General features: G+C 41.3%; 1 protein-coding gene across 1 annotated transcript in view; it reads left to right on the forward strand.

Annotated features, from left to right (window-relative positions):
- The first annotated feature begins 224 nt into the window (after positions 1 to 224).
- Positions 225 to 13,529, forward strand: part of CDHR1 (cadherin related family member 1) — a 50,653-nt gene continuing 37,348 nt past the window's right edge. Inside the window, 7 exon segments of the mRNA XM_070945962.1 lie at positions 225 to 470; positions 472 to 538; positions 1,391 to 1,486; positions 6,873 to 7,018; positions 8,623 to 8,673; positions 10,640 to 10,729; positions 11,452 to 11,538. Of these exon segments, the coding sequence (XP_070802063.1) occupies positions 225 to 470; positions 472 to 538; positions 1,391 to 1,486; positions 6,873 to 7,018; positions 8,623 to 8,673; positions 10,640 to 10,729; positions 11,452 to 11,538 (783 nt within the window).

The following is a 13,529-nucleotide window of genomic DNA, read 5'->3' on the forward strand; positions in this document are numbered from 1 at the left end:
GGTGTTTTGGTGAGGGGAAAAAAAATGCAGAACACCCTGGGAGTTGTTAATATTTTATTTATTTATTTATTTAGAAGGGGTGTGGGCGGCGTTGGGAATAAGAAAAACGAAAGCACCAGGAAAAAAAAGATAAGTGAAAGATAAACCAACTTGCCTTTTGGATCTGGAGGGGTTTCTTTGGACAATTGCAGGCAGGCTGTTGTTCCCAGGTAGAGAGAGGCTGAATGCTTGCAAATAAATCTCCCATTGCTGGCAGAATAATTGGACTAATTAAGTGGAAGGCAGGAACGCCTTTCAATGCCTCCAAAATTAAGTCGGGTCATCCGCTTAACATCTTAGCAACTATTCCTGCCACTCTGCCAGATTCCTCATCCCCCCAACTTCTGAAGAAGGTTTCCAGCAGGGATTCGGAAGGGTATTTCGCCTGCCCCCCTTCCCCAAAATTAAGGAGAAACGGATCCTCTCTTTGGGGGGAGGATGAAGCGAGAACGGCATTTGCCAACCTCCTTATTTCTCAATCTGGTGCACGTTTGCCTGGGTAAGTAGAGCCAAATCTCTCAAAACTACGCCGGTTGGAACTGGGGCAAAGGTTTAAGATTCGGGGGTCTTCTTGCTAATTGCGACTTTCAACTCAAAAATGGCATAAATAGCAAGATGATTAGCTCATTCCCGTCTTTTCTGTTCTACCTTTTGGCTATTGATGAACCTCAAATGGGCTATTTAAAAAATAATAATAAATAAATAAATTAAGTATGGGATGATATCTAATGGGTTTTTCCTCTTTTTTCTCCCCCCCCCCCCTCTCGGGTTTGCTCTTCTCTTGTAGCAAGTAAGTAATTGTTTTCTTAAAGATTTGGGGGTAAGCGTCCCTTTAAAAATTCAGGAGGCATTGTTTAAATCGCTTAGGAATTGCTTGGAGGTTGAATGGAATATGGGACCTTTGCACAGTTCAGGGGGATTTGATGAGTTTTGATTAGCAAACATTTTGGGGGGATAGATCAGGTCTCCCTTATTTTCTTTCCTGTGCCTAAATCAAATTCTGTTTGAACTTAAAACATTGTCAGATTTATAGCAATTTGTATTGTTAACAGCAATAGTGCAAGTGGTCTTTTGAGATGTTCAGAGTTTTCTCAGATACGAATTAGTTGAATTAGACCTGAGGGGTTGAATTGGGCTTTGTGCACAGATGAAACAGAACAGAACAGAACAGAACAGAACAGAACAGAACAGAACAGAACAGAATAGAATAGAATTCTTTATTGGCCAAGTGTGATTGGACACACAAGGAATTTGTCTTTGGTGCATAAGCTCTCGGTGTACATAAAAGAAAAGATAACTTCCCACTTGTTGAATGTTTCTCCCTTGAACTCTGTTTTCTCTTAACTTACAGTTCAGGCAAATTACGCACCCTATTTCTTTGACAATGGAGCCAGCAGCAATAATGGGAATATGGCCCTCTTCAGCCTCTCAGAAGATACAGCTGTGGGTCAGTGTTGTAATCTTGTGTCTCTCTGTGTGTTTAAAAACAGAAATGTTGAGGTTTTGTTTCTGCACCGTATTTGTTGGGACTGTAATGGCAGTTCCCAATCCCAAATTGGGATCCTCTGGGTAGTTGATGCTATTTTATTGATTCATTCTGACTGTCCTTTGGGAACTCACTCATATGAAGATTTTCCTTCATTTTATCCCCACAACAAGGCTTCTGAGTTAGACTGGATTGAAATCCACACCAGAGATTCCCAGGCTGGACTGAAGACATAACTTCCTGGTCCTACTCCAATACTTTAACATCTACCCCACACTGGGTTGCTAACAGCTTCCAGAATTCATAGCCTATATCTCCCAAGAGATTTGGTGCCAATCTAGAGAAGATCCATAGAGTTATTGACCCTCTTGTCTCCTATGCTGAAGATCCCTTGATCTTCAGCCAATTTAGGTAGCCTATTGTTTTGCCTCTACCCAATACTACCAGTTTACATAATCTTTCAATGCAGTCATTGATAGGTTTGTGATTTCTGGGTAAAGTTATTGTTGGGATTCACACACTGTTTTGTGGAACAACCCATCCTGATCTGGATATATTATTCTAGAACTCTTTTTCAGTTTTCATATCGGAACAGCTGACTTCAGATACAGTGCTGAAACCCAACCAGACTTATCATCTGAACCTCATACATGAACCCAGCCTTTCTGTATTTCTTCTGGATTGATATATTAGAGGAAAATTTAAGTTTTTTTGCTAAATATTAGGGCTGTGTGAAGTTTCGGAGGAGGGCTTCATTTAGATAAAAAAGCTTCAAGCAAAGCATTTTTTTTCAAATGTACTCCATGAAGCACCAGCTGTTTCTTGGCTTTTCAGAGCAAAGCAATCACTTTTCTTCCCATCCAGAAGGCATCTCCCAGGCTTGGAGGGTCCAGCTATGAAGTGTAGACACTTCTGGACAGCTCACTCAGCTGAGGCTAGCCAGTTTTATGGAAAAGCTTCTTCCATGCCCCTGAGTTCTTCTAATTATTCTCCACTGTCCTCATTTAGAGGACACAGATGGGGGAGGACATTTTCTTCTCTCTCTCAGTGACCACCTATAATCAGGAGGTCAAGTGTGGGAAAGGAATAAGAGAACTTTTTTAGGGAGTGCTGCAAGGAAAAAAGTGGGAAATATCATTTTCCAACAGGATTAGCGAATGTGCTTCCAGGCTGAGAAATCATAAAAATTTCCCAGCCTAGAGATCCCTCAGCCTAGAATCCTTTAGCATGAAGAACATGCAAGTGGATGCCTTCAGTGGAGTCAGTTTGCTCCCGTGATTTCTCCCAACATTGGTCCGTAGGAATTTGAGGCATCCACGTGGCTTTGTCACAGTGAGTTTGATGCAACTCTTCATGTTGACAAAGTAAATCAGGGTCCAAACGTCTATAGAGATTTTCAATCACCCACATCACAGTTGTCCCAAAGGCAACTGGACTTTCTTGTGAAAACATTTTGCTTCTCATCCAAAAAGTTTCTTCAGTCCAGAGTCCAAATTGCTTTATTGAAGTGTAATTTCATACAGGTGTACATTGACAGAGAGTGCAGTGATTTCTGCCATAGACATGCAGTTGACTCTGGAACAAAGAGCAAAAGGTTTTCTTGCAGTGGTAAGTCTTCTTCAAGTCAAGCTCAAATCCAGGGTCCTCCATGGATATTTGGTTTTCCTGACCACATTGTAGAAACCTTTTTGGAAGTGGCTTGTTCTTACCTTCTTCTTGAGGCTGAGAGAGAATGATTGACCCAAAGATACCCAGTTGGGTTTGTCCCTAAGGTAGGACTAGAATTTCTACTCTCCTGGCTTCTAGCCTGACACCTTTAACTGTTATATCAAATGGCTTCCATTCCTTTTGCTAGCCTTTACCTTCATCTGCACTTCAAAGCCATGCCTAGCCATTAGGTGCTGTCAATCTCTGTTACCATTTACTAGTATCTGGTACCAGAAGATAGAACGGTTCTATGTCCACATTCTGGACAGAGCGGAGCTCTGGTTTGAAAGAGGGGTCAAAGAGGCCATCTACATTAGGATTAAACATCTCTCTCTCTCTCAACAGAGTGGGAGGGATATGACTCCACCTATCTCCTGTTTACAATACCGTCTTTTCAACAGTTCCAAGAAGGTTGGAACTTCCATTTGCACTATTCAGATGACCCTGAGGGCACAGATAAACCTCCAAGTGGCCTCAACGGCTCTCAGAAAGAGAGCTAATGACCAGAGGACTGCAAGGAACATAAATCCTTCCATCCTCCACCATTCAGTCAGAACTGAAGAAGCTTTTTGGCTGAGAAGTAAAATGTCTTCAAGGAAAAAACAAAGTCCAGTTGCCTTTCGAAAAAGCACCTTTCAGATAAAACAGAATGGTCTTTTCCAAACAAAAAGGCAGGAGATCTACATCTCCTAAAAAAGTAATCTCATCCTAATGAGGTTTGACAACCCAGTTTTGATATCCTTTAACGTAGTAGGAGAAAAATCTTTTTGAGTTTAGGAATTTCCGTAGAAGCCTAGCAGGTAGCTTCTGGGAAAAGATGTAGATGGTGCAACATTTTTCCCAAGATGGAAGGACTTGTGGTTTCTAAAAACACTTTATCCATTTCTTCTACCATTTATTGGTTCCTTTATAGCTTGCTATATTGGGAATGTGGGTGAATTTACACCATTAAATCTTCATTGATGGACAAGGGAGAAAAGTTCTCTGCTTCATTGATGAAGACTCTTTCATGAACATTTTTCTCTAAGAGTCTCACTTGGACTCATAAAGATAAGCCTTCCTTTTAATTTTCTCTTCTTTTCAGCAAGCGTTGCCAAAGATAGATTTTAATTGGTGTTAATTCCATGCTGGAAAATGTTCTCCGAGTGTTAATGATATGGAAAGTCGGTGCTGAGAGGGTGTAAAAATTATCAGTCAGACACCGTCTGATCTAGGATAGAAATAGAGAAATCAACCTTTCCAGTTTTATTAACATTTTGATTGCATGCAGCCATCCTAGCATCAAATCATCTGCAGGAGGTCACTTCAGCAAAACCGGTGGATTCCATTGCGCTGTAACTGAAGAACAATTTTCTTTCTTTTTTTTTTTTTTAAGGAGATCATGCAGATTAACCTATCCTAGGCTCCAGTAGTTTTCATCACATTGCTAAGCAAACCCCTTCAATGCAGTGAAGGTAAAATATTTCCACTTCCCTGCATTTTAGGGTCAATCAATCAATCAGGATAGAGCTGGAAGAGAACTTGGAGGTCTTCTAGTCCAACCTCCTGCTCAAGCATGAGGTCCTATCCCATTTCAGATCAGTGATTGTCCAGTTTCTTATTAAAAACCTCCAGTGATGAAGCCCCGACAACTTCTGGAGGAAAGCCATCCCACTGGTTAAATGTCCTCACTGTCAGGAAATTTCTCCTTAGTTCCAGGTTGCTTCTCTCCTTGGTTAGTTTCCATCCATTGGTGGTTGTCCTGCTTCCTGGTGCTTTGGAAAATAAATTGACCCCCTCTTCCTCTTTGTGCCAACCTCTCAAATACTTGAAGACTGCTATCATGTCCACTCTAGTCCTTCTTTTGTCTAGACTAGCCAGACCCAATTCCTGCAGCACTTCTTCTGACGTTTTAGCCTCCAGGCCTTTAATCATCCTAGATGGCCTTCTCTTCCCTTTCTCCAAAGTCTCAGCATCTTTTTTGTAATATGATGGCCAAAACTAGATGCAGTATTCTAGATGCGATCTAAATAAGGCTTTATAAAGAGGTACTAATACTTTACATGATTTTGATTCTATGCTTCTGTCTTTCCCCACTGTGGCTCTCTAGCCACCCACAAGTTTTCAAAAACCTCTGACGAGCACAAAATGTGCTGCCCCTGTTGCCATTTCCAATTTTGTTTTGTTTTTTTATCACCTCTCCTTTTGGGAATATAAACATTACCCAATGATTCATGCACTCTTGGATGGTGTCACAATTCGAGAAGGAAGGACAAATTTAACACCAGCCCAGCTCTGGATGACTGGATTCTTTAACTAGGGATAGATTGAAAACAACTTCAGGGGAATGTAGCAGAAAAAAATGTTTTGGGAGGACATTTTTGTGGTTTGGTCAGGTGTAAGTATTGAAAGGTACTTGCGTTTCCCAATAACTGGACAAATTCAATTCTTTTTAAAAAAAATCTTATTTCTATAAGTCACGCTTAAAACACTGTTTTTTTTATATTATTATTATTATTATTATTATTATTATTATTATTATTATTATTATTATTATTAAAATTATTATTAAAATGGTTATGAGAGGTTCACTTTGGCTTCATTTTTACCCCATAATGTTCTTTCCTGCTTGGGGTCAGGAAATGTGCTTGAAGGTTAGGATTGGGTATCAATAAAAGAGAATATTTGTAGCTGAAGGTTGACAGGAGGGGTCCTTGGTGCTCTCTGAGCTTGGTTGATTTCTGGCAGACATTTCATTACCCAACTAGGTAACATCATCAGAGTTGGTTAGGATCAGGATCATCACATTAGGATTAGGATTTTATAGAGCCATGTCCATCATTTGTCTTGGAGATAAGACCTTGCATTTCACACTGTATTTTTTTCCTTCATCTCTACATGATTGAACAGCTCAATTAATCTCTGTGACTGCCAAACAGAGTGAGTCTAAAAAGCTTCTTACCATGCTTGATCTACATTTTTTGTACATACCTCGATTCATCTCCTACAGCATTTTTCTGCCCCATAACAATGAGGTTCTGAAACGGAATGGGACTTTTAGGCTCCTGCCTTTGGCCGTGCTTGCTTCTCCTCCCGGGTTCCGCCTCCACGCATTATCCACCAGCTTTTCTCCTCAGCTGGCCCGCCCCCATCTTTTTACCCCAGCACATGGGCCACAGCCCCTCCGTCCCAGTCCCTTCGCCGCGGCCCATTTGTCGAAGTACAGTTCGTGTCGGGCGTTTGGGCGCATGGGACAGTTTGCCGCCAGCCAATCGGGTGGCTACCAATGCTGGCAACCAGAAGTCATGGACCAGCCACACTCTCTCAGCTTTAGGAAGGAGGAAGTGGCCAGACCCTCCTGAAATCTTGCCAAAAAACCCTGCAGAGATGTTTTCAGAGAGTGGCCAGGAGTCAAATCAGACTCGATGGCACAGAAAGACCCACCTGGTCAATTAAGTGCTGCAGAAGTAACCCAGAATAGATGGAGAACTTCAGAACTGACTTTCCAGAGTGACAGACATTACAAATTAGTGATTAGCATAATTTCCATAATAGCTGTCTTAACAATACAATAATAATGTCAACTCTTAACCAAAAGATTTGAAAAACCTTTCAGAAGCTGTGCAAACAAAATCATAATCAAAAACTCTTACTGTTGTAGGTACACATGTTTATACACTAAATGGAACAGATCCAGAAGGAGATCCGGTAACCTATGGTGTGACCTTTGAGGCCGGAGCAAGAAAATACTTTGCCGTGGATGAAAACTATGGAAATGTTACCCTGATTGCAGAGCTTGATCGAGAGGTATAGCCCAGAAGGATCTTTTTCAAAATCTGATTCTCCCACGGCTGTGGTAGGGATCTTGGTGTGAATTAGGCTATTTAACATTCAGAAAGAGATGGAGCTGAGGAAATCAGATAATTAGATATTTCATATCATTTGAAAGAAGTTCCCCATAGAGCTGCAGTCTAAAATTCTTCTCTCAGTTGCATTCATAGGCATTATTCTTGCTCAAGGATAGGAATGCTCCGTCCATCTCTAGCCTCAAGCGATTCGGGCCGAATGTACCTTTCTTGCTAAAATAAATATTCAAATGTCTCTTAGCACTTATAGAAGCCTGGGCGTTCTAACTTCAATCGCTATCCACAGCTGAATCTATGATAATAATACACCCAGCATCATCAGATCCTAGTTATGACAAATATTTGTGTTATTTTTCATGGCTGCCTCCTTTTGTGGAGTAATTTGGGTTACTTTTGGCTGGTTATTGGATTATTTCTGGCTAGTTCTAAACTATTGTATAATTTCTGCTGAAACTGAAAGAACAAATTGTGTCACTGTTCACGATCACTAAAGCTTACTCTCAGGTAAATAAATACAGGTAGTCTTTGACTTCTGTCCTGTCACTTTTTATTAGTGCTGCTGTAACTTCCAACAGTCACTTTGGTTAGTGACGGGTTTCAACACCCATTGCTACTGGTTCGCTTGTGGGTGCATGCTCACGTGCGCGTGCAATACTTCTGCACATGCCCAGAAGCATCCGGGCCATTGGGCGGAGCCTCCTGCCGCTGCCCCCACCGGTTCACCCAGTCCGGGGCAAACCGGTAGCAACCCACCACTGCTACAACCCTTGCAGAACCCTCGTGGTCATGTGATCAAAATTCAGATGTTGGGCGACTGACTCATATTTATGACGGTTGCAATGTCCCGGGATCATATGATCACCTTTTACGATCTTCTGACAAGCAAAGTTAAAGGGGAAACCAGATTTACTTAGCCCTGTTATCTTCACTTAACAACTGCAATGATTCCCTTATTGGCTGGGGCAAGAAAGGTCACAAAATGGGGCAAAACTCACTTTTTTTTTTTTTTTTTTAATTTGATTTATATGCCGCCCTTCTCCGAAGACTCAGGGCGGCTTACAATGTGCTCAGCAATAGCCTTCATCCTTTTGTATATTTATACAAAGTCAGCTTATTGCCCCCACAACTGGGTCCTCATTTCACCTACCTTAGAAAGGATGGAAGGCTGAGTCAACCTTGAGCCTTGGCGAGATTCGAACCCTGCAGTAATTGCAGGCAGCTGGTCTTAATAAGCTTAATAACAGGGTGCTTTAAACCCCTGTACCACCAAGACTTAACAAATGTCTCACTTAACAACAGAAATTTCAATTGTGGTCGTAAGTCGAGGACTACCCATACGGAGATATTTGCCCAGAGGTAAGCCCTACTGAATTTACAGGACTTGGTTCTGGGCAGACACTCAGACACTCCTGTTGTGAATTTGCACTGTAGCATTCATGTTGTGGGATTGCGTTGCCTATTTTTTATTAAATCCAAAGCAAAGAGAAATCAGGTGTTTGTATGTTATGAACAATTGCTAAAATACACCCTTCTTTACATCCTCAGACCCAAGATGAGATCGAAGCGGTCGTTAATATTTCCGATGGCTTAAGCACAGTGAGTATATCAATGGAAATGGGCTTTCAATAATTACAGATGTTTCATTTCATAGCGACAAAGTGTGCTTCACACCAGGAGTGGGTTTCAAAACCCGTCGCTACTGGTTCGCTCGTGGGTGTGCGTGCGTTTGCGCGTGTGTGCAAGGCTTCTGCACATGCGCAGAAGCATCCGGGCAGATGGGCGGAGTCTCCCGCCGCCACCACTACCGGTTTGCCCGATCCAGGTCGAACCGGTAGCAACCCACCACTGCTTCACACCTAAGCAACTAAGCAGCCAAGACAATTAAAGGCCTGGAGACTAAAACATATGAAGAACGGTTGCATGAATTGGGTACGGCTAGGGGGACAGGATAGCAGGTATTCCAGTATTTGAGGGGCTGCCACAAAGGGGCTCAACTAAAATTCCAAAGCACCAGAAGGCAGGAGAAGAAGCAATGGATGGGAACTAATTAAGGAGAGAAGCAACCTGGAACTGAGGAGGAATTTCCTGACAGTGAGGACAATTAATGAGTAGAACAGCTTGCCTTCAGAAGTTGTGGGTGCTTCTACACTGAAGGTTTTTAAGAAGAGACTGGACAGCCATTTGTCCAGAATGGTATTCCTGCTTGAGCAGAGGGTTGGACTAGAAGACCTCCAAGGTCCCTTCCAGCTCTACTCTGATTGATTGACCTTAAGTCCTGTTCTAAGATGACTAAGGTCTGAATCTGGGCCCAGCCTTTCTCGCTCCATCTTAACTGGGTCACCCATCACTGCATGGGCTGCAGTTCTGAAACTGCAAATTGAATCATCCCATATCTATTTTCAAATCTGGGTGACAATGAATCATTGTCTTGTTACCTGGATCATTGCCAGAATAAATCTCTTAAAAGCCGATTCCATAGTTATAAATTCAGTCCAGCTTCTGATTACCAGACAGAAGCCGAATATTCACATTGGGAGATCTTTGTGACAAGAAGCTGTTTTACTCAAGGAATGAAAGAAGATCATCAGAGAGTAACATGGTTCAGGCAATATCTCCACATGCTGCAAAATTCTTTGAATTCATTGATATGTATCTCTTTGGGTGAACATGAGGCTATCCTGAAAATTCATTTCCTTGACTTCAATCTTATGTTCTTCCCTGTCCATCCTACATCAGGCTCTTTAATTCACTCATTTATTTGGTCTTCAAAACTATTAAGAATCTAAATTTATTTTTTGCATATTTGCATATTGGAGTGTGTGGATCATGGATGGGGAACCTGGTTTTTCCTGAATCCTTATCCATACTTTCTGATTTCATCTGGAAACCCAGTTCTAACCGGGCTGTGTCCTTACATTCTTGTTCAAATAAATGTCGCACAAGGTACCAAGGTGTCATGTGGTTGGTTTAATTTTGGCTTCGCTATGAGGTGTGAAGTCGGCCATTGCCATTATCAAGTTGTGATTTGTAGCTTAGTATTGGGTGTGACCTATGCTCTGATGCCTTTGTCAATAGTCTAGTTAAAACCAACTATAGCTCAGCATGATCAATACAACTCTATGGTTTCACATATTGGGGGAAATCGGAAGGTCTCTCACACTGAGATATATTTGCACTAAAATCTCAGAAATCTTTCAGACTTTGCTGCCCGATCTGAAACTCCTCTGAGGCTTTTGCTATTGAACTATTCTCTCCTTTAAAAGCAAATGTTCAGATTTTTTTTTTAAAAAAGCCATTAATTTGAATTTTTCTCATTTGCTCTGAACATAATGCACTTCCTTGAATGTAACCAGTAAGACCTTCGGAAGACTCACTGCTGTTACTATCCCGATTGCTTAAATCTCCAGGGTGTATTTTTCCATCTTTATACAGTAGTCTTTTGTTACTACGGTATTTCTTTCATCCATTACCAGTAGACTAGGATGCAATAAGCAAGCAAGCATGCACAGGACTGTGTGTCAGTCACACTGCCTGGCTGAACTGTTCACATGTTCAACTTTAGGTGGCTGAGAAGGTCAGAATTGTTATAACAGATGCAAATGACGAAAGACCAGAATTCATCAACACGCCTTACATCATTCAAGTCCAAGAGGTTGGTGGATTTCGTTTGGGTAGCTGGAATGATGAAGCTTCATGAGGGAAAAAGCTATTACACCAATATGATAGCCAGTTTGGTTAGTGGTAAAGTGCTGATTTAGAAACCAGGAGATTATGAGTTCTAGTCTTGTCATAGCCATGGAAGCCAACTGGGTGACATTGGAGCAGTTGCTCTCTCTCTCTCTCAGCCCAACCCACCTCACGTGGTTATTAGGAAGCAGGTATGTCCACTACCTTGAATTATATATAACAAAAATGGGGGGAGGGGATAGAGAAAGAGATAGGGGGAGGGGGAGGGAGAGTTGTGTGATTGGGTTTGTATTAACCAAGAGATACATGTATTTGAGATGGTCCAGTTCTACAGGTCATTTCTGTCAAATGTTACATCATTATCATATGTGATTTTTCTTGGGAAATCTACAACTGACAGGTTGCTTTCCTATTTCCTCCTTTCATCACTGTGAAGGCAGTGGGGATGTAGAAGATGTTACATTCCTTGTATTTGTTGGTTGGTTTCATCTCAGTAGGACCTCTCATTGTCTCCTTCTCCAGTACACTCTTACTGTAGGTAGTGTGGTCTTCTCCTTTATTAGTCGCTTCCTCTCGTCTACTTTTTCTCTGACCCCTCCACCCTTGGTCACTATATTCTTCCATCCCAACTCTTGTTATTGTCGTTCTTGCTTTCAAGTCCAATTCAACTCTTTTCTGGATTTTCAGAACACGCCGGTTGGGAGCAGCATCTTCAAAATCGAAGCAGTGGACAGAGACACAGGCTCAGGAGGCAGCATCAACTATTTCCTGCAGGTAAAGCTGCATTTAAGACATGGAGTCTTTGGGCCCTTTGGTTTTTATTCCGCTTAAAAAGGGGACCAACCATTCCAGATGGCCTGCGGGTTTTAAAAACTAAAGAACAAAGAGATTAAAAAGAAATGGGTTGTGCACCTCTGAAAGAAACAAATGCACAAATCTGGGCTCATGACACTCTACCCCCGGGACCTGGGAGAACAGCCAGGTTTTGAAAAATGATTAGAACATTATCAGGGAGGAAACCAGAGAGATGCTGTCCTAGAGAGGAAGGGCCACGAGCAAGAGAGAGATAGTAGGATAGTAGGGACTCAGCTCCTAACATTGAGATTTCTGTTCAGGAGCTGAGCTCCTCTGATTCTGACTTAAGAGCAATGTGTCTGAAAACACAGGAATATATTGTGGATGCATGGAAGTTAGAGGTGGCCTTTCCCCCCATTTGTGGACCCTAATGGATCACTACAAATCTAGGTATCTGGCTTCAGGACTTTCAAAAGGAAAGGTAATTGCAAAGCTTTTGCAGTTTCCACTCATACAAATCATTCAGTCCTTCCTTCCTTCCTTCCTTCCTTCCTTCGGTAGGAAGGTAAAAAGGTAAAGAGAAGAGCAAAACTGTTTTTTTTTTTTTGCCTGATGTGGGGATGAAAGCATGGAAGCATTTTTATTATTTTTAGCCCTGGAGCAGCTCACATTTACTGTTTTAGTGGTGGGGGAATTTATTTTTGAATGAGGGACCACCAAGCTGAGTTTATTCATTACCAAAATGAAAAATCCAAATAAAATAAAGTTGGTTGTTATATAAACTAGTACAATTTACAAGATAAAAACAAAATCTCATGGCAGAATAATTTAAAGACTTAGGAAATGTCAAGAAACCAATTACTGTAGCATCGGAGTAGATCTAGGACAACTGATCGAGTAGCTTCTTTTGAAAGCACACAGATTTAAGGAGGATTAAATGTAATCTCCTTAATGGGAGCAGCACGCAAGCCAAGCCAAATTTTGTTCATGGCCAAGACAGAGAGGAAGACAATTCGTTCTTTCTCAAAGGCATCTCCAGGGGTTCTGAGTCCACCTCACAAGCAAATCCTGATGTTTAAATTCATATTTATTTCCTGAGGTCTCTACTACCGCCTTAGGAGATCTCTGCTTCTTTGAAACTTTTTGAAAAATGCTCTTTGGTTTTGCTTAACACTGACTGTGATTTTCTCTCCTTCTTACTGGTTGTATTGTGTTAAGAGTTTGCAGCAATCCAACCAACACACAAGTAAATAATTCAGCAGTATTCATTTGTATAAGAAACTTCCTTATATACAATACCCATGCAGCAGAAGCTATAACCAGAAGCCAGAAGACAGAAATACAGAAGCTATATAATACAGAGGCTATATTGCAAGGACAAACCAACTCTTTTATACAAGTCAGTCAAGCTAAGCCACGCCCAGGCTCCGAGCCATCTGGGTCACCAAACAGTCCCCACTGGCTGACCTGTTACCATGTCTATTCCAATTCATGAGCTCTCATACAATGACATATTGTAAGTTAAATTTAAAACCTGAATTGCTATGTTGTGTTGTAATCTTGCTTTGTTTTTGATGAGCTGAACAGGAATAAAAGGGGAAAATTCTAAAATTAGGAAATCCATGTTTTAATACATAAAAATAACCTGCAGTCCTCTGTCACCCAAAAGTCCTTGTACGTGGAAAATGGGCAAGGAATCTAAACCATTGTTCTCCCTCTAATGTTCTTCGTAAATACCCATGAATGTTGAAAGGAGTTTTGGGGTGAACTTGTCATTTAAGAAAGGGTTAGGAATTTAGGGTTGGATTAGATATGCAAGCATTTTCCACCTTCTTCTGTTTCTTCTATTATATTTGAAAGAAAAGAAAAGAAAATTCACCCAACTGAAAATGGTCCCTTTTGAATCTCAGGGTGCTTGAAGAACAGCCGAGGGCTACACAGCCTTCTTTTCACTCTTACAGCCAAATTAT

Source organism: Pituophis catenifer, unplaced genomic scaffold (genome assembly GCF_029215685.1).
Source record: "Pituophis catenifer annectens isolate HBS135680 unplaced genomic scaffold, rPitCat1.0.hap2 SCAF_6, whole genome shotgun sequence".
NCBI classification, from domain to species: Eukaryota; Metazoa; Chordata; class Lepidosauria; order Squamata; family Colubridae; genus Pituophis; species Pituophis catenifer.